At 41.1% G+C, this 20,303-nt stretch overlaps 1 protein-coding gene across 1 annotated transcript; it reads right to left on the bottom strand.

Moving 5' to 3' along the window:
• Positions 1 to 1,883: 1,883 nt before the first annotated feature.
• FUCA2 (alpha-L-fucosidase 2) lies at positions 1,884 to 19,706 on the bottom strand. Its single transcript, XM_045066289.1, has 7 exons — positions 19,314 to 19,706; positions 15,780 to 15,967; positions 12,322 to 12,661; positions 10,559 to 10,769; positions 10,157 to 10,347; positions 4,193 to 4,301; positions 1,884 to 2,461 (listed from the first exon to the last, which is right to left on the bottom strand). The coding sequence occupies exons 1-7, from the start codon at positions 19,556 to 19,558 to the stop codon at positions 2,321 to 2,323; spliced, it is 1,425 nt and encodes a 474-aa protein (XP_044922224.1). The 5' UTR covers positions 19,559 to 19,706; the 3' UTR covers positions 1,884 to 2,320.
• Positions 19,707 to 20,303: the final 597 nt, after the last annotated feature.

The raw sequence follows: 20,303 nt of genomic DNA, 5'->3' as shown, positions 1-20,303 counted from the left end.
AATTGTTAAGAAATACTCTTCAACCCACTATAGAAACAAACTCAACTCAGCTTGGTAAACATACACTGATTGCAGCAAGTAGAAATCGAAGGGTGTGCCAGACAGAAGCGTATTAACAGGAAACATGTAGCTTGCCCTAGGAACCATCAGTATGCTTTTCCAGGAAGATGGAGAGCATCATTAGCCCAGTAAATTGGTTGAATGGAGATTACTTAAAACTGCTTCTACTTTTTCTCCGTCAAACTTGTATAAATGTGTTTGTTACTGTGTATATATAAAAAATTGATAAGACCATTATTTGCTTGGAAAGTAGGAAGATTTGATCTAATGAGTTTTTTCACTTACAAATCTGAAATGAACAGCAGGCAAAATATCTGTCTTGTCTTCTGTTGTCTTGATTCATATTTAGTTGAATAGCCTGACCTTTTAGAATTGTGTTGCTTGAATATGGTACTCATAAAAAAGAGAGAATCTTAATACAGTGGTATCCATATTTAAAATATCAATAACTAGATTATTCAGTCTAATAATCCAGTTTGTTTTGCCTACAATATTTCTCTAGTCATTAAAGGAAAACCAGAAGTTAGTGAAATTCAAATCAGGCCATTTTGTACCTTTTTAATAACTCTGGGAAAATGATTATTTGATTGGAGGATAAAACTATTGGCTTAAAATAGGTAATGAGAGATCTGATTTTTAATTATCCTTACCATTATTATTGTCCTCATATCACAGATTTGTTTTATATAGTTGGGTTCAATGCTGAACTGTGTTTTGTCATTTAGGTTCCTCGTAGCTACCAAATAACAAAAGTTCCTTTTTTTGTTTTTTCTTAGTATACTGTTTGGGATCATATAAATCCCTAATCAAGTGAATCCCTAATAAAATATTAATTGGAATTTAGAACTATTAATATATTTATGTATATAAATACCTTGGCATGATTTCAAAAATTTGGTAATTTTAGGAACTTTACCAGTGAGTAATTTTTTTAAAAGTTTTCAATGATAGCATGATTTTAGGAAATAAATATGTGCTTTGGTTTTATTCTCTATCTAGCATTTTTTGGAAACAGTGACATGTCTGCATTTGACTATGTAACAAATGGAAACTGCAGGACTTCAAATAAAGATCTGGCCAATTAAACATCTTTTGTTGAGGACAGAGAGTTCTCTAATCATGTTTCTTTAAATTTACATCAAAATCAATATTATTTTTACTTCATTATTTTGCTTCATTCTTAGGCAAGATTTGAACAGAATTCCTAATTTTCAGCTAGGTTTTCAAATCCAATTTGCTTGAAGGCAAACATAGGAAACATATTTATTAATTTAAATTGGAGCTCAAATTAGCTCACCTACAAAAATTGGCCTATGCCTCCAATCCCACATACCCTCTACCCTATCTCAAAAACCCTGAAAGATTATGTACTAAAATATTAACAGTGCTGTTCTAAACAGTGGCTTTAGCATTTCTAACATGTTTTGAGCATTTTTGTATGTTTTAAAATACCTAGAGTAAACATATATCAGTTTTATTACCAAGACGGGAAAAAAAAGAATTTTTTTTAATAAAAAGAATTACTATGTGCATTGGAAATATGTATTAGGTCACATTTATTATATACCTATCACCTGTATTGGTCTGTTAAGGCTGCCATAACAAAATACCAGAGACTGTGTGGCTTAAGTCCCAGTAATTTATTTTCTCACAATTCCAAAGGCTGAGAGCCCAATGTGTTGGCAGATTGGGTTTGTCTTAAGGCCTCTCTACTTGGCTTGCAGATGGTGCCTCTTCCCTGTGTCCTCACCTGGCCTTTCCTCTGTGTGTTTGCATCCACGGTGTCTCTTTCTTTGCTTAATAAGGACGCCAGTCAGACTGGATTAGGTTTTCACTCTTATGACTTTATTTAACCTTAGCTACCCCTTCAAAGGCTCCATCTTCAAATATAGGCACATTGCAGGTTAGGGCTTCAACAAGTGAATTTGAGACACAATTCAGGAGACACAAATCAGTCAGTCATTACCACCATCAATCCCTAGCTATTATAAAACAAAAATTCCCACCTCTTAATCACACATGGAAATAAACTCAATGTGAAGAGACTGATGGCAAAGTACACTGTAGAGGTAAAGCAGTTAACATGGGTAATTTTAAGAAAAACATTAAGGAGTAAGAGGGGAAAAGTCTGAATTGCCTAAATAATTACTTGGCTTTCCTTGACCAGTTTTACAATTGCTTTCTCTAAGTGCTACAATTATAGAACCCTGATATTTTCTAGTCTCCAGTGTTCCTGCAGCATGAACCTCTCTGCAGCAAATTAGATCACATTAGTTAATGCTAGAGCCCAGCCCCATTTACAGGGCATCTGATGCAAGGTTAGATGTGGTAGTTCTACCAGTAGGCCATTTGGCTTCAAAGAAGTCCAGTTAAGTGGCTGTCCATGTCCCAGCAGTTTAATCTGAAATTAAAAGCACACATAAATATCTCCGAATGTATCTCTTTGACTCACCCACTTTATTTGGAAAGAGTAGCTGGTATTTCTTTAAAATACTGTAGACAGGAGACTCGTCTTTTAGTTTTATTTAGTGGTTCATATACTGTTTCAACCCTTGATCCAAATGAGTGCATGCATGTATCTTACTCATGTATTCCTCTCATATATAAGTACTTGAGAGTTGAAAAGACTAAGTTGAATAGTGTCAGAGTAGGGAAAACACTGAACAGAGGATTGGGGAAAAGGACTCTGGACCCAATCTACCCAACATAAGGCCTGTGCAGTTCTTGCACAGAATGTTTGGAGAAAGCACCCCGCCCCCTGACCCCTTATCTAGCAACCCTCCCTCCCTGGATTTTCCAATAACAAATCAACAGTACATAAGTCTGATCAATTATTACTGTAATTGTTTTATATCCTTAGTTTTACACTAAGTGCATTTAGATATAAGTAATTTCCTACATATCTGTAGTTGTTTTGAAGAAGAAAACTTTGCCTATCATGTAGAGCAACACAAAAACAAAGCCCATGAACTTTTAAATAACAGTATTAGTGGGAGTCAAACAGAATACAGATCAAATAAAAAGCTGATGTCATACCTAGGCCACTAAGCTGTAATTAAACATTAAATTTGAACTCTGTTTTTCTGCCTTATCAGCCTGTTAGAGATGAAATATGGAAAATGATGCAAGGAGAAGCATATGGACAATTTACATCCAAGGCAATTGTCAGTTTCTTAAAAATAAGCTATAAAATATATAAAAAAGAACTCGGTGCCAGATCTGTTGGTTACAACTGTTAGATTAACTTTCTCCACATTTTTTTAATGACCTTAAAATAGTGATGCCACACACCTTACTTTTATTCAGATGTGTTCTGGGACGGGATGTCTGGGGAAGAATCGGAATTCATTTTATGTATGTCTGCATGTGTATGTATTTGTGAATTCCAGAATTCATTTTGGATGCTTGCAGAACTTGAACAACCCAAAATAACCGTGAGAAAGAATATCTATTTTACATTGATATGCAGGGAGATAACATAGCTCTTTAAAGTTTAGTTTTCTGGGAAATTAAAACTTCCAAAGCTTTGGCCAAACATTGCCACCGAGGAAGTTCATTTTCAAATTACAGTATCCCTCACTTCTTGAAAGTTTGTGTTATGCCACGTCACTTTTATGAAGGACCTACAGTGGTTAGTACCTGTTTCTGTAACAGAGAAATCTAGAGAGGATTTTCAGTTTTACAAAAATAAGGCAAAAAGTAAAACCAGCAGTCAGTGTTTGTGTTGCAGGGAGCTGGGTTAGAGGCCATGCCCAGCCCAAGCAGCAGCCCAAGAGGCAGCAAGTTCCTTCCTACGCTCAGCATCTCAGCATCCAGCTGCCACAGCTTTCAACTGTGTCTGTGAGCACCTGTGTTTTGTCGCAGTTCATTTTGTGCATCTATTAGCAAGATGTGTTCTAAGGTTTCAGAAGAGCCCAAGGTTACTTTTGGGGTCTGGAACTATTAAAAAAAAAAAAAAAAAAAAAAAAACTTCCATGTAAATTAATGGTAATTGCATCTTTGCTTTACACCGTTACAGTTTATGAAAGGCTTCATAGGAATGCTCTTTCAGATAGTGGGGGAAGCCTGTAGTCTTAGGAGATATAAAATAATAGAAATAAAGATAATTTAAATAAAGATAAAATCCCCTTACCTTTGTTACTCCCGGAGTAGCTATCGGCTGGCTAAGAAACAGATGCCTTGACGTGGGCCATTCAAGAAATATGGCATAGACCAATTTTTGTTTACGTTTGGACGTGTACCTGATTAAAAGGGGAAAAAAAGTGTAGTAATATTTCTCTATAGGTCAGGTTTGGAATTATTTTACAGAGATACTTCCATGCAGTAAATATTTACCAATGTCTTCATTAATAGAGGGAAAGAAAAATAACTCCATGGTAGGATAAAAATCACCCAAAAGAGGTACCCAATTCCAGGGTGTGTATTAGGGGCTGGGGAGGGATCCCTACCCCACCAAGCAATTCTCAGACACGAGCTGGTTGTCCTACAGTTCTTCAATTCTGACTCTACCTGGAGATAGTGTCAGATTTCCACAGGTCAAGGATTCCATCCTACAAGACTGCTTGCCTGCACCACTCTCAACTTCACACACCAATCCCAAGTCCAGGTTATCACCTGGTCGTCTAATTCACACGCTATGGATGGGAGGTTACAAGGACGTCCTCCTTGGGTTCAATTAATTTTGGACAGAAGCTCACAGAACTCACAAACATTTTACTTACTGGGTTATCAGTCTGTTACAACAGGATAAAACTCAGATACAGCCATAAAAAAGGGATGCATGGGGCAAGGTATGGGGACAGGGCTTGGAGCTTCCAGGAACTCTCCAGGCACACACTCTCCCAACAACCCTCAACTTCTCCAAACCCGTCCTTTTGGGTTTTTAATGATATGATTGATTAGATCATTGGCCACTGGGGACCGATTCAGCCTCCAGCCTCTCTCCTCAACCTAGAGGCAGAGAGTGGAACTAAAAGTTCTAACCCTGTAGTCACAAGGTTGGATCTCCAGGCAACCAGCCTCACCCCTTGGTGAAGTGGAAAAGTCACCTCGGTAACGTAACAAAAGACATCTTTATGATTCTCATCACTTAGGAAATTCCAAGAGCTTTAGGAGCTCTGTGCCAGAAATGGAAACAAGACCAAATATATACTTGTTATTGTGAATCATGATATCCTAGTACCTCCCTCCCCCCACCTCCCCTAACTAAAAGGAACAGATATTTTTCTTTTTTTTTTTTTTTAAGATGTTATTTATTTATTTGGCAGGTAGAGATCACAAGTAGGCAGAGAAGCAGGCAGAGAGAGAGAGGAAGGGAAGCAGGCTCCCCGCCGAACAGAGAGCGCGACGTGGGGCTCCATCCCAGGACCCTGGGATCATGACCTGAGCCAAAGCCAGCGGCTTTAACCCACTGAGCCACCCAGGCGCCCCCCAGATATTTTTCTAATATTACTCTCCATCAGACAGTTCTCATGGAGCTAGAAATAGGCAGGGGAATATCAGCAAAGAAGGTAAGTTGTGAGAGTAAATACCTTTCCACCTGCTGATTCCAATCATCATATTCCCTCACCAACAGATATGCATGTGTCAGTGCTGGGCCAAGTACTGAGGCTTGTGTTAGGGATACAAGAAAAAAACAAAACATACTTAGTTCTTGTTCTTACGGAACTTAGACTAGACTGAAGAAGACTGATGTTCAGTAATCACAAATAATGTCAAAAGTGTGGGTTTTGACAAGCACAATGAAAGAAAAGGAAATTGGAAGATTATAACAAAGCGATCTCTTTAAATGAGACCATCAGCAAGAAGCCTCTCTAAGAAAACATTTAATCTGAGCTTCGAGGATGAATGAGAAGATAGAAGGGTAAGAAGCAGAAGCCTTAGACAAAGGAAACAGAACTCTCCCATTCTTTTACTTAATTTTTCAACAAATATTTTTTTTAAAGATTTTTATTTATTTGACAGACAGATCACAAGCAGGCAGAGAGGCAGGCAGAGAGAGGAGGAGGAAGCAGGCTCCCTGCTGAGCAGAGAGCGTGATGCAGGGCTCGATCCCAGGACCCTGAGATCATGACCTGAGCCGAAGACAGAAGCTTTAACCACCGAGCCACCCAGGTGCCCCTCAACAAATATTTATTGAAATCTTAAAATGCTAATCACTTTTTTAGGCCTGGAGACATGGTATTGAACACAATCCCTGTCTTCATGGAACGCACATGGTAGTGGGAAAAATTAGAATGAGGTGATGATTAAGTGCTATGGGGAAAACAAGCCAGGTGAGGACAGTGCGTGCTAGGTTGGAAAGGAGGAGTGTAGATGTTATTTTGAATCTAATACTCAAGCAAGACCTCTTTGAGGAGGTGGCATTGAGGAGGCCTGAAGAATGTGAGGGAGAGACGTGTGAGTATCTGGAGGAAGAGAGAACAGCAAGCACAGAAGTCCCCATGCAAGAGTGTGCGTGGCCTGCTGACACGGCAGCAAGGAGGGCAGAGGAGAAATGAGATGGGCGCCTGGGTGGCTCAGTGGGTTAAGCCGCTGCCTTCGGCTCAGGTCATGATCTCAGGGTCCTGGGATCGAATCCCGCATCGGGCTCTCTGCTCGGTGGGGAGCCTGCTTCCTCCTCTCTCTCTCTGCCTGCCTCTCTGCCTACTTGTGATCTCTGTCTGTCAAATAAATAAATAAAATCTTTAAAAAAAAAAAAAAAGAAAGAAAGAAATGTGTTACGGCAGGATGGCAGACAAGATCAGAGACAGCAAGGAACCAGTTTTGTTTTGTTTTTTAAGAATTTATTTGAGCGTGAGAGAGAGAGAGAGAGAAAGAGAGAGCGAGTGTGTATGCACATGAGTTGGGGTAGGGGAGGGAGGAGGAGAGGCAAACTCCCCACTGAGCAAGAAGACCTACTCAGGGCTCGATCCCAAGACCCTGAGATCATGACCTGAGCCAAAGGCAGATATTTAACTGACTGAGCCACCCCAGCGCCCCAAGGAGCCAGTTTTTATAGGACCTTATAACTTCTATTAGACCTGGCTCGTTCTCTAAGCCTAGATGCCACTGGAGGAATTGAGCATAGGCGTGACATAACCTGGCTTTATTATTTAAAAGGTTTTATAGCAGAAAGATTAAGTGGGTAAGGACAGAAACAGATCACTCAGAAAGTTACTGAAATAACCAGGGGAGGGATAACAGAGACTAAAAAGAAGAGAGTTACCACAAGAGAGGATGAGAAGCGGTCGGATTCCAGATACGCCTCCAAGACAAAGATGATGACATTTGCTGATGGGTTGGCTGTGAGATGTAAAGGGAGAGTTAAGGACTCCCGAGATTTGGGCCTCGCAACCACCTGAAAGGATGAAGCTGCCATTAACTGAGATTGGGAAGGCTGCATGGAGCTGGTTTAGAGCAAAATTTAAAAATTAGGAGGACCTCAGTTTGGGACAGTACCAGGTTTAAGGTGCTTAGGCTTCCATGAGGAGCGGTTGACTAGGAAGTTGATTATGAGTCTGGAGTTCAAGAAAAGAGGTCAGCACTGTCGAGGTCATCAGTGTGGCATCTGAATCTGTGAAAATGGATGTGATCATCTGGGGAATAAAAATAAGTAAGAAGAATGGAAGTCCAAGGCCTAGGCCTCAGGGCACTTCAAGGTTTAGTGCTTGGGAACTGGAAGTGGAACCAGCAAAAGACACTGAAGAAGGAGCAGCCAACAAGAGAAATGGCAATCAGGACGCCTGGGTGGCTCAGTCAGTTATGTCTGCCTTCTGCTCAGGTCAAGACCTTAGCATCTCCCTTTCCCTCTGCTATTCCCCCCACTTGTACTCTCTCTCTCTCTCTTAAATAAAATAAAATATTTTTTTAAAATAGGGGGGAGGAGAAAAAGAAGAGAGGGCAATCAACAGAGTCAGATGCTGCCATAAACTCAGAAAATAGGGACCATGAAATAACACTGGATTTGGTGAAGGACAGCATATCAAAGGCCTTTGTAACAATGATTTTATGAAGTCTGGGGGTGGAAGTCTGACCAGAGTGGGTACATGAGATAACTGGTGCAAGAAACTGGAACTGACAAGTAATAATAACAAGAAATAATAATAAAACATTTTAACATGTTTTACTATACAAGAAAGGAGAGAAATGGGGAGGTGCCCAGAAATCTAAGAGTTAAAAGAGGTTTTTTGTTTGTTTGTTTTAAGATGTAAGAAGTAACACATTTGCATGTGGACAGGAAAGGATCTAATAAAGAGGGAAAATTGGAGATGAGGAGCAAAAGGAGAGAACTGCTAGAATGATATCTTTGAGTGGCTAATTACGGTTGAGAGCTGGGACACCAAGAAATATGTGTGAGTGTGTGTGTCTGTCTACGTCTGTGTATTTCAGTCACATGTGGCTATCCAAGGGCAGGTATGGAATAAGAGCTAAATTTAACCAAAGTTGAGGTTTTAATCAAAGTCAAGTGAGTATGACAGAAAGAAAAAGAGTGTATGCAATGGAGTGACAAGCCACAGAATCTGACCAGAATCAGGAAGAGGGCTGAGGGCCAGAGAAAAAGTGAGCAAGTCACAGATGGTATCCTTGATGGATTATAGATCCCTCCAGAAGCCCAAGTGCTGTGTGGAGTGAGCTGAGATATAAAAAGTGGTAGGATACCGCAGAATGCTTCAAGCTGAGAGTGTGGAAGAGTTTTGGTTATCGATAACGTAGGACCTAAGGCATGACCCGAAAGGGTGGGGTAGCAATGGGAGAGTGGAGAAGGTCCCTAGAGGAGAGAGTCCAGGAACTGAGGAGCCAGCAAATTAAAAGAAATGTGAATATAGGTACTCAAATCACTAAGACTGATGTTAAAGTAGTTCTGGGTACAGTGACAGTCAGGGCTGAAATGTTGAAGGACTATAAGGGGGTCTACAGATGACTACAGCAAGGAGAGGCAGCACACAGGTATAGGAAACACCTTCTACTGTGGAGGTGGCAGTGGTTGGTGGGAAAAGAGGGCCACGTGGGGCTGGTGAAGTTGGTAGGAGCCCCACAAGGGGTTTCACAGCCTTGTTAAATATTTTGGCTTTTATTTTTATTTATTGAAATAAAACTTCATGGAATATTGGTTAATACTTGCAAAATCACGATCAGACCCCCTTTTGGTCAAATATATGCCCACACACAATACCAGATTTAAACTAGTCCCTGTAAAATGAAGGATGGCTAGTGAGGTTCTCACTATGGCTTCTCCCAGCCATTTTAAAGTTCTACAGTTAGTTGCTTCTGTCTAGATTGTTCTCCTTTATTTTCTCCAGTGAGCTGACAATTAGTTTTAAGTCATAAGTCAAGTAAGATCAAAGAAGAACATTTAGTCTAATCTTTTGATTTATACTTGACCTGGCTATATTCACCTGGTGACAACAAAAGATAAATTTTTAGAATTTCACTGATACAACTCTTATTTATATATTTTAAGACCCCACATCAGAAACCATCGTATTTGTAAAGTGTGGTTCAGATACTCACTGGCATATGAAAGCTTGGACATAAGCTCTGACATAAGCCTGAAGCAAGGCTTTTAAAGAAGATTCTAGTTAAAAGAAAATTTAGCAAGTTAAAATAATGTTAGGGAAACTTCAAGTTTAGAGTTATTAGAATAACATGAACAAGTATTAAGGTTTTTGGTTTTGTTTTTTGTGTTTTTTTTTTTCAATTAAAATAATGCTATTATTTGGGCTGATTTTAAATATATTTTCTACCCTTCAGCACCTCTTACTTGCTAATTTCATAAGATGGAGCATCTGTGAAAATTAGAATTAAACGACTAAACATAAGTCTTCCTTTTGGATTAACCACTCAATATCTATCATTTTTCTGAATGGCTTACGATTTTTATAAGAACTATTTTTCACTAAAATTTGCCCACTATAATCAAGTTTCTAAAGATGATTTAAGCTCACTTTGATAAACAAGTGTTCAAATACATGCTGACTTCTTCTAAAGTCTGGAAAGTGCTTTGAATAAATAGGCATGAATCCAATTTCCTTTTTTATCCTACTTTTCTCTTCACATCGCTGAGAAATTTTAGATGCCTTCCTCCATCAAACAGTACTTGGTAACAAGAACTTACCACACATTTGGGGTGACATCATCACTCTGGGACCTCCAAGGGTGGGTTTCATAAATGGCTTCTCCATTGACTTTTAGCCAGGTCCCCATCTGCCTCAATCGCTCCTCAAAAATTACAGAAATGGTGCCATCATGTGTGGGTCCAATATTCATCAAAAGATTTCCTCCACATGAAACTGTTTCTACAAGTTCCTGAAAAGTTAAGAGCAAATAAAGTTCTTAGGTAGATGAAACAATTCCATTGTGAATGTGTTAATGATAAGTTGTATTTGTGTGCTTCCACCTCTATGTAATCACCATCCAGAAGAACAAACACAGAAAATACAAACTATAAAAATGTAATTCTCATATACCCACACAATTAAGAATATTACCTTAATGGTGACCAGATATTTTACTGTACCTTCACTAGTTCTTTGATTGTAAGATAGTCATTAATTCCAGCATCTCTCCTGTAGCCCCAGGAAAACTTGTCTATTGTCATGCAATTTTCCCATTTATGAGGCAAAAGGTGTCCTGGGTTGTACCGGTCACTGCAGGTATAATAGCCACCATGCTTACAGATGGTACCATATCCCCAACGGTCATTGGTCACAACTGTGTTCCGAACTGGGCTGAAATATAATTGTTTAAACAAAACATAAAATATTTTACATAAAAGGAAATGTCACTGGAAAGATGTCAAACTGAAACCCAGTTCTGAAAGATCATCATAACAATATAATGCAAAGCCCATGGTTTGGAAGTCAAATAGATGTGGGTTGGCTGCAATCCTGGCTCTGTCACTTTCTAAGCTCCCTATCCCAGTGTAAGGGACCTAACTCCTCTGAAGAATCAATTTCCTCAACTGCTATTAGAGCAGAAATAATTTATGTAAAACACCTTGCCCATAGCAAGGGCAAGTAATCAGCACATAGAGCACTTATAAGACTATCATATTATTATTTGAAGCTCCTTGTCCCACATATTATGAATGATAATCAGATTTGAATTTATACTCAAAATATTATTCTCACCTATGACTGAATAATCTCATACATACATTCTAGTCTTCCTCCTACAGTTGTGTCTAAGGTTGAAAAATCGCCGGCAAGTGGACTGCTGCCATCATGGAATCTACAATGGCCCAAAATAAACCCCACAACGTTATCATCAGAGCAGGTATAAAGTTCCTGCCCCTCCTCACTTAGAAGAGACAGTTTGCTTTCCAAACTGAAGTGGATCATTCCCAGTCTTTCCCCCTGGAAGAAGTACCTGGAGATATTGCTGCTTTAAGTAGAAAGAGCTCTCCAGAATGTTCTTATGCACACCCCAGGTGTGATCAGGTAACACACATAGAACACTCCCAGACTTCAGAACACAATACCAAGGGATGCCTGGCTGGCTCAGTCGTCAAGGGTCTGCCTTCAACTCAGGTCATGATCCCAGAGTCTTGGGATCGAGTCCCACATCAGGCTCCTTGCTCATCGGGAAGCCTACTTCTCTGTATGCCTGCCACTCCCCCTGCTTGTGCTCTCTCTGACAAATAAATAAAATGAAATCTTAAAAAAAAAAAAAAAAGAACACAATATTGAGTATTTTGTAGTTAAAATATAAATTCGGTCCACATGGTTTAAGTCTCATAGAGGAGCTCGGTCAGAATTCTCTGTTCTAATGTGGCAGTCTGGAACATGCTAGAAAGCAACAGGTAAAGAACAGGAAGTGGCGAGAATGCTGATGAAGTAAAGGAGGAGGCAGACGAGGGTGATAGCGACTGAGCAGCAAAGATTACCAAAAGGTCAAAAGATGAAAAGAAGGAATCAAAGGAATTCAAAAGCACATAATCACAAAGAGTGGTAAACTATTGTTTATCTCATCTCATAGGAGATGAGAAGGGAGACCCACAAAATTAATGTCTTCAAAGTTCTTGATTCTGTGATTTTATCTTTTCTCAGTGATTCTAAATTATTCATGATTTTAGTGATTTCAAAATAAGACTATTGAGTTATAACTCTTGCTCATTGATTACTCTGAGTAAAAACTGATATATCTACTAGGCATTATTGACAACAACTTCCACCTACCCCACACCATAGATGGGCCTGACAGGGAAAACTTCACAAAGCAAACGCTATACACGAATGAGGAACACAGAGGGTCATGAGAGCAATCTAAGAGCACCCACACCTTCTGTTATACAGCCAGGCCAAGAAGCCTGTGCTGTTCCAGTAGTGGTCAGGAGCATCGCCATCACCATCTGACCACAGGATCTCCGGCTGATACTTGTTCACTAACTCGTAGAGTTCCGGCAGCGTCTTAGAAACTGGAAACTGCTGCTGTTGGAATGATCTGGACTCATCCTTAAGGAAGAGTGGATGAAACCACTCAAAAAGGGAATAGTACAGTCCAAAACGCAGGTCAGTCCTCTTCCTAATGGCCACCTCGAGTTCCTTGACGAGGTCCCTCTTCGGCCCCTCATCGACAGCGTTCCAGTTCCAGGAGTACTGGGAGCCCCAAAGGGTAAAGCCTGCACAATGATATTGAGTCTTTGTAAGAACATGAATTTGTTCTAGCAAATTTCTACCTATACAATGCCAAAACACACTAGATAGTATGTGGGACATATAAAAATGTCTACAACAACAGTTTTATGGCATTTTTTTTCATAGCACATATTCTTATGAATAACAATGAGAATTTCAACAAAGTGGGACCAAGAGGTTTTTTTAGTGACTTTCTGGGTGCCCCCTTAAGGTCTGTGGAGTCTGACCTAACTCTAAGAACAGAGTTAGAAGAGCTCTAACCCTAAGAAGAATATTTCTTCTTAGAATAGAAGCTCCTTGAGGGACAGCATCATGCCTACAGCCTTCTGTTAGCACAAGATCTAGCACAAAATCAACAACACAAACAGAGCACAGCTAAGAGGGGGACCTACTCCACATCTACCGTCCTTAACAATGATGCTACTACTTATAATGGAGATCCTGAAACGCACCCCTGCAAGATTCTTACTTGTCTCCTAAACCAAAGATTAAAGTATGTTCCCTGATTGGGGATGCTTTAGGTAGTGTGAGTCTTAGAACACAGGCAATCCATATCTAATAGTACATCCTGAGCTTCATTGAGCTTCATCGTTCATCCTTTATCACAGGAAGGGAAAAAATATGCTTCCCCAGTAGCTCTGTACTTTGAAATATTCCCACCATTTGTAATCTCATCCTTCTGAGTCATAAACTCAGATGGTGCTCTTTAAACTAACTGCAATTATCTACCAATTAAATGGTAAGAAAAACAATGTCTGCCATTAAATAAGCACTTTGAAATAACTCATATTTTAAAAGGAATTTGCATTTAGATTGTTCTATATAAAAGTAATAGAAATGCTATATAACATGAAATAATAATAAAAGCCTCAGAAATTTTAGTGCCTAGGAATGTTGCTAGGAATGCACTGTTACTATCCCACTGAAATCTAAAGAATCTTTGAGAATAGACATATATAAGGCACTCTATTATTTACTCTCATGAATTAGGACAAGTCTAAGATGGACACAGTCTTCGGATTCCTTTTCAGGAAGAGTTTAAAGCATCTCGCTCTTGTTCCAAAGGAGTTTGTGGTAAGCTTCAAAGCAATGTCTTGATATTTAAAGTCCTATGCAAAATGTTTCAAGCTGGCAGTATCTGGCTGGCTCAGTCAGTAGAGTGTGCAACTTTTGATCTCAAGATTGTGGGTTGAGCCCCATGTTGGGCTGTAGAGATTACTTAAAAATAAGAAAAAATATTTTTTTAAAAAAATGTTTTGAGTTGACAGGCTCTGTTGCCAGATAGTACCAAAATCACATGGATCTTCATCACTAGCATAAAAGCTCACGGAGAGATCTTCCTGCCTACCAAGCTCAGTGGGTTTTTTCCATAAAGCCATGAAAACATGAGTCGTAGAAAGTTTACAGATGTGGGCTTCATTATCTTTCCTCATGGTATGATTAAAAGTTATTTTGTTTTGCTTTTAAATAAGCTCACTATGGAATACTTTGTGCCATGCAGCTTAAAGAGTTCCTAGACATCAGGAAACCAACATGTTCAGGCAAATACATTTTCTAAATATCTACCTCAGTAGGAGAAACATCTACAGGAGAAAGTTATTAAGCCACTAGAATGTAGCCAAAGGGAAAAGTATTCTAAGATATTTACAGATTTTTGGTTTTGGTTCTTTCCTCCTATTCCCCTTCCCCCCTCTGCAGAAAGCCCTGAGGCAAATTTTCTTATACCAGGCAAAGGAGATTATCAAATGAATTAAAATGTGTTTGGGATAGTAACAATTTGTTGACATTCCCTTGATCTTCTGGATAATAGAGCAGTAATGGGTAGAAACTATCCTATTAGTGTAGGACCCTTGTGATGGATAATTTTATGTGTCAGCTTGACTGGGCCACAGGGTGCTCAGGTATTTGATTAAATATTTTCTGGCTGTATCCATAGGAGTATTTCTGTATGAGATTAAGGTTTAAATAGGTAGACTGAGTAGAGCAGATAGCTCTTTCCAGTGTGGGTGTGCCTCAGCCAATCTGTTAAAGATCTGAACAAAATAAAAGGCTGAATAAGAACTCTCTCTGCCTAAGTTCACACTTTCTGCCTTTGGACTCAGACTTGGACTAGAACCTAAATCATCATTCACACTCCTGGTTCTCAGGCCACTGGCCTCAGACTGGAACTGTACTGCCAGCTTTCCTGGTCTGGACTTCTCAGCTCCATAATTGCATGGCCCAATGTTTTATAATATATGTTTTTATATAAACATACTTCCACTTGGTTCTGCTTCTCTGGAGAAGCTTCACTGATACAACTACTGTGTTTCCTTGTAGATACTCTTCCACCACCTCTGACTTTTATGGGCACCATTGCAGTCCCATCATCTTTGTCCCTCTGGATGATCTGCGTCACTTTTATCACTGGCAAACCATCCACCATTTGGCCACCTAAGAGTTGGCCAAAAGTGCAGCAAGGTATGTGGGTAATGACATAAAACTACAGCAGTATCATCTCCATGGTGAGGGAGCCTTCCCAGAATGCATTACAGAGGGGCAATGAAAGCAGAGAGGGCAGGGCACCTGGTGGCTCAGTCAGTTAAGCATTAGCCCCTTGGTTTCAGCTCAGGTCATGATCTCAGGGCGAGGCACAGAGTCTGCTTCAGAATCTCTGTCTCTGCCCTTCCCCCCACTTGAGCTTGCTTTCTCTCTCTCTCTCTCTCCAATAGGTGAATAAATAAAATCAAGAAAGAAAGAAAGACGGGCAATTCTAATCATAAACTTGGAGCTGCAATCCACATCTCACTTCAAATAGCTTTAAATGAAATCTTGGAAATATTGCTAAATATGCACATAACAAAATGTGATTATTTATCTTTTTTATTTGGGGTTTTCTTTGTTTGTTTTTATGTGGTGGGGAGGTGTCTGATCATTCTACAAACCTTATGCCTCTCAACCGGATGAAATACGTGGTCCCTTAAATTACAGGCAAAAGTCAGTAACCACTAACTGCTGCTCCTAAGAGAAAACTAATTTCATGTGCTTTAGTTTCTTCTTCCAAAAGAACTACTTTACATTTCATAACTACTGTCAGCATTTGCAAATGTTGCATTTATTTACCTTCATGATGTTTGGACGTTAAGACAATGTATTTGGCACCAGAAGCCTGAAAAATATCTGCCCAGTGGCTTGCATTAAAAAACTTTGCTGTAAATAGTGGTCCAAAATCTTCATATTTGAAATTAGGAGGGTAATTATTTTTCATAAATTCCACATACATCGGTATCTTTTTCTCTTGCCAATACCACCTAAAGGAAGGAAGAGAACACATAAATGACATACACATAAACATTTGAAATAATTGGCCCAGCTCCCCTTACTAATTCCCCCTTACTCAAATATTACCAGATTCTCATTCTCACTTCCCCAATAGTTTGACTTTGCCTTAAAGAAAGCTTACTGTAAACTTTCCTTGCTTTCCATCTAACCCTCTGAACATTCCAGACAACCCAGCCACCTATTTGCTCTTAATTCTTCATTTTCAAATCACAAATTGTAGTATGTATCTTTACATAGTCTTTTGCAACATAAGTGACAGTCTTTAAAAGGGAGATCACATGCCTGAAACAGCATGCATCTTTTATATTCACTAGCAAAGAACAAGTAGGGGAGCTGGCAACAGTAATATTAAAATGATACTGTTATTTTAACATATTGACTCAGCCTTTAAGGATTACTTGTTATGCATTCATTCTGAGCAATTCTTGCTGCCTTTGGTTGTGTGAAGCAATGCCTGGCTGGCCGCAATCATGTCACCATGAAAGGACAAGTCAACAGGCTGAGGATGACATAAATCGGTAAGTTCTTTGATTTCATCAGTGAGACAACTACCTCTACATTTCTTGTGTTGAGTAACAAACACTTATTATTATGTCATTTACTTAGGTTTTCTGTACCTTGAAATGAAAGTATCCTAACTGATCCATGATGCATTTCTGCCTTTTAAACTGAACTACAGGTACACCTGGGTGGCTCAGTCAAAGGATTTCTGCCTTCGGCTCAGGTCATGACCCGAGGGTCCACAGATTGAGTCCTCCATCAGGCTTACTGCTCAGCCAGGGAGTCTACTTTTCCCTCTGCCTGCCACTTCCCCTGCTTGTGCACAGGCTTTCTCGTGCTCTCTCTGGCAAATAAATAAAATAAAATCTTTAAAAATAAAATAAATAAATAAATAAAACCTGAACTACAGAAGACAAACTGGGACAGTCAGAAGGTTGAACAAGGATGAGGGATTTCTTTTTCCCCGGTACAGTTTAATTTGAACCTTCATTCTCTACTATAGTTTAGAGTTACTTTTCAAATTCCATACTAACAGAGATGAAAAGAGGCACTTACTGTAAAGAATCCAACATTTATATCTGGGTTTGAATTTCTATTAAGGACAGTCAGATATATTCATCTCTACTATTGACTGTTTGCCTGTCCTGAGTGAAACTGGCATGGGGACCAGAGGTTTAGAGGAAACAGAGGGAGACCACAGATAATTAAAGAATCTTCTACAGGGCTGGGATGCCTGGCTGGCTCAGTCCATTGTGTGTCTAGCTCTTGATTTTGGCTTGGGTCATGATCTCAGCCCAGTGTAGGGCTCCATACTCAGTGCAGAGTCCCCATCCCTCTGCTCCTCCCCCCACTTGCACTCTCTCTCTCAAAAAAATACATAAATAAAATCTTTTTAGAAAAATCTTCTACAGAGTTAATGCACTTATTATAAGAAATATATTCTAGTTAGTTTTACATAGCAGTATCTTTATTCTTCTAGGTTAAAACAAACAACCTTGTGTTTATTTGTAGGACATGAAAAAATTAACCATTGCAAAGAATAATAGGACTCAAAACGGGGTATTTTTGGCACAGCACTAGTCTCAATTAATATCAAATCCTTCTAGCACCAAATGTATATTTATCTAATATTCCTAGTTGAACTAAATGATAATATATAATTTATTACATCTTAACATGAGGATAAGAAAATCTGTTTATGTACCTGCTAATCTGAAACATTTTAAAAATAAACTCAAAATGCCTTACAGCACAAAACTTGCAAACAAAGATTTATAACATCCTGAAGTAACTATGTCTAGTAATAGACAGTACGGGAAAAAAAGTCCCTTGCTTTACAAGTTGATTTCAAAAAGAATGTACAGATTGTGCCTCATACCCTACACATTCTTTTACATCAGTTGGACTAATGTAATTTAAAAAGGTTATTGCTGGGGCGCCAGGGTGGCTCAGTGGGTTAAGCCGCTGCCTTCTGCTCAGGTCATGATCTCAGAGTCCTGGGATTGAGTCCCCCATTGGGCTCTCTGCTCAGCAAGGAGCCTGCTTTCCTCTCTCTCTCTCTCTGCCTGCCTCTCCATCTACTTGTGATCTCTCTCTGTCAAATAAATAAATAAAATCTTAAAAAAAAAAAAAAAAGGTTATTGCTTGCAGAAAGTCAATGTCTTTGTAGAAAGTGGTATAATGTAATAATGTAATGTTAATATAATATATAGTTTATACTCTATTATATCTACACTATATTGTATATAGTTTGATGCATATTATTGTATAGTATAAAATAGAGTTAAATACTCCTTTATTTTCTTGTTTTACACAGAAATACATTATATATGTGTGCACATTATATATGCATACATTTGGTAACTTTTCTGTCTTGAAGAACTCAATATCTCTTGTATTTAATCAGGAAAGGTAGATAAAACAGTTCAAAGTTTTAAGAGATTACATGCGCATGTTGGCATAGATCTCAGTAAAGTTTAAAGAACAATTTTTTGTGCAGCTTTCCATATAACATTAGAGAGTCTTTTTAGGATAACATTCTGGAAGCTTTTGTTGTTGTTGTTTTGTTTGTTTGTTGTTTTTTGTCGTCGTAGCTCCCCATGCAGCGCAGAGCTCAACAGGGGCTTGAACTCAGCACCCGAAATCAAGACCCCGGCTGAGATCAAGAGCCAGGCTTAACCAACTGGGCACCCAGGCTCCCCTCTACAAACGTTTTTATTCCCAGAGCCACACATGGTAACTTTTTTTTTTTTTAAGATTTTATTTATTTATTTGACAGAGAGATATCACAAGCAGATGGAGAGGCAGGCAGAGAGAGAGAGAGAGAGGGGGAAGCCGGCTCCCCGCTGAGCAGAGAGCCCGATGGTAACTTTTTAACACTAAAGAGCCAGTGCGTGTCCAAATGAGCAGAGGCATCACAGACTCATAACTTAGGTCTTAACCATACTTCATGGCTGAACAGAGATGGACACCAGCTTAGGCCCAAGCCTCGCGGTTCCTGGTCTGACCCCCGCACAACTGGAGTCACTTCTGCTGTCTTAGTCCCTGGGCCGTTCCAGGGCGGGAGCTCCGGCGTGACACGTGCAACCACCAGGACGCTGAGAAGCAAGGCAGGGGGCAGCGCCGCAGCGCTGCAGCCCCGCGGAGGAGAAACGCCCTGCTCTTCCCGGCACTTCCGCAGGGACTTGGGCTCCAAACACCCGGAAGTGCCGACCGCCGCCCAGACCGCGGGAGGCGAAGCCCTGGGGGCGCCAGAAACCAGCACCAGCCGGGGGCTGGGCGGCGGCGCAGGCCGGGGGAGGGGGGCGCGCTCACCAGAACCACTCGCTCCCGAAACTGGGCACGGAGAACACCCCCCAGTGGATGAAGATGCCGAACTTGGCCCGGTCGAACCAGACCGGCAGCGGGCGGGCGTCCAGGGACTCCCAGGTGGGGTCGAAGCGCGGCGCGCGGGGGGCGGCGCCGGGCGCGAGCGACAGCAGCAGCAGCGGCAGCAGCGGTAGCAGCGGCAGCCGCAGCGGGAGCGCCCGCCGGAGCCCCGGGAGCGCCTGGGGCCGCATGTCGGCGCCGCCGCCCAGCGCGCGCCCTTCCGCTAAGTAGGCTCGGCGCTGTCACCTGACCGCGCGGTCAGGACAAAGGAACCTTCCCTGCCGGCGCGGGAGCGGCTGCTGTCCCAGGCCGAGGACCCCAGGGGCGCTGCGGCGTTGGAGGGCAGCGTCCGCGAGGCCGGCAGTCGCCCCCGGCGGCCCGAGGCTGCTGACTTGGCTGAAGCTCCCGGTCTGACCGTCTCGTGGGGAAGAAAGAGTCAAGGTCAGGGACCCGAGGGAGCGCGTGTTTGCTGGAGCAGAACGACCCTTAGAAACTGCCGGGGAGCGCGACGTGGCCGACCGGTCCGGTTGGAACCTGGGACCCGCAGGCCAAGGCAGGAACCTCGAGCGGGTCACCCAGTCCTTGCAGGTCCCACGCACGCAAACAGCCCAGGTCATTCTCTGTGCCCACCCCCGCCTCCACTCGCCCACCGAGCTTTTGGGTGTGTGAGAACCGTGGCGGTCAACAGGGAGGCTGAGTCAGGTGAAATCCCAGCAGTTCCCAGCTCAGGTTGGGAGCCCCAATGTGCATTTCTAACGGAGTCCTGGATGGTGCTGATGTTGCTGGGGACGGTAACCAAACTTTGAGAATCGCTGCATTAGAAAATGGGGTGAACTAAGGTGAGACCAGTGGCATGAGTGTTTTAAGAAATCTGCGGGCCGGGGGAAGCGTCCAGAAACTGTTGGGCTGGCAGAAAGGGCTACTTAAGATGGCGAA

The sequence above is a fragment of the Mustela putorius genome, unplaced genomic scaffold (assembly GCF_011764305.1).
Source record: "Mustela putorius furo isolate JIRA1106 unplaced genomic scaffold, ASM1176430v1.1 tig00003863_pilon_pilon_pilon, whole genome shotgun sequence".
Lineage (NCBI taxonomy): Eukaryota > Metazoa > Chordata > Mammalia > Carnivora > Mustelidae > Mustela > Mustela putorius.
This window is presented reverse-complemented; position numbering and strand designations above follow the sequence as displayed.

Coding starts and splice junctions, on each gene's coding strand:
- FUCA2 (XM_045066289.1), bottom strand. CDS start 19,558: ATGCGGCCCCAGGCGCTCCCGGGGCTCCGGCGGGCGCTCCCGCTGCGG. Junction 10,348..10,558: donor CAATCAAAGAACTAGTGAAG/GTACAGTAAAAT, acceptor TTAACTTTTCAG/GAACTTGTAGAAACAGTTTC. Junction 4,302..10,156: donor GATGTCACCCCAAATGTGTG/GTAAGTTCTTGT, acceptor CCTTTTAATCAG/GTACACGTCCAAACGTAAAC.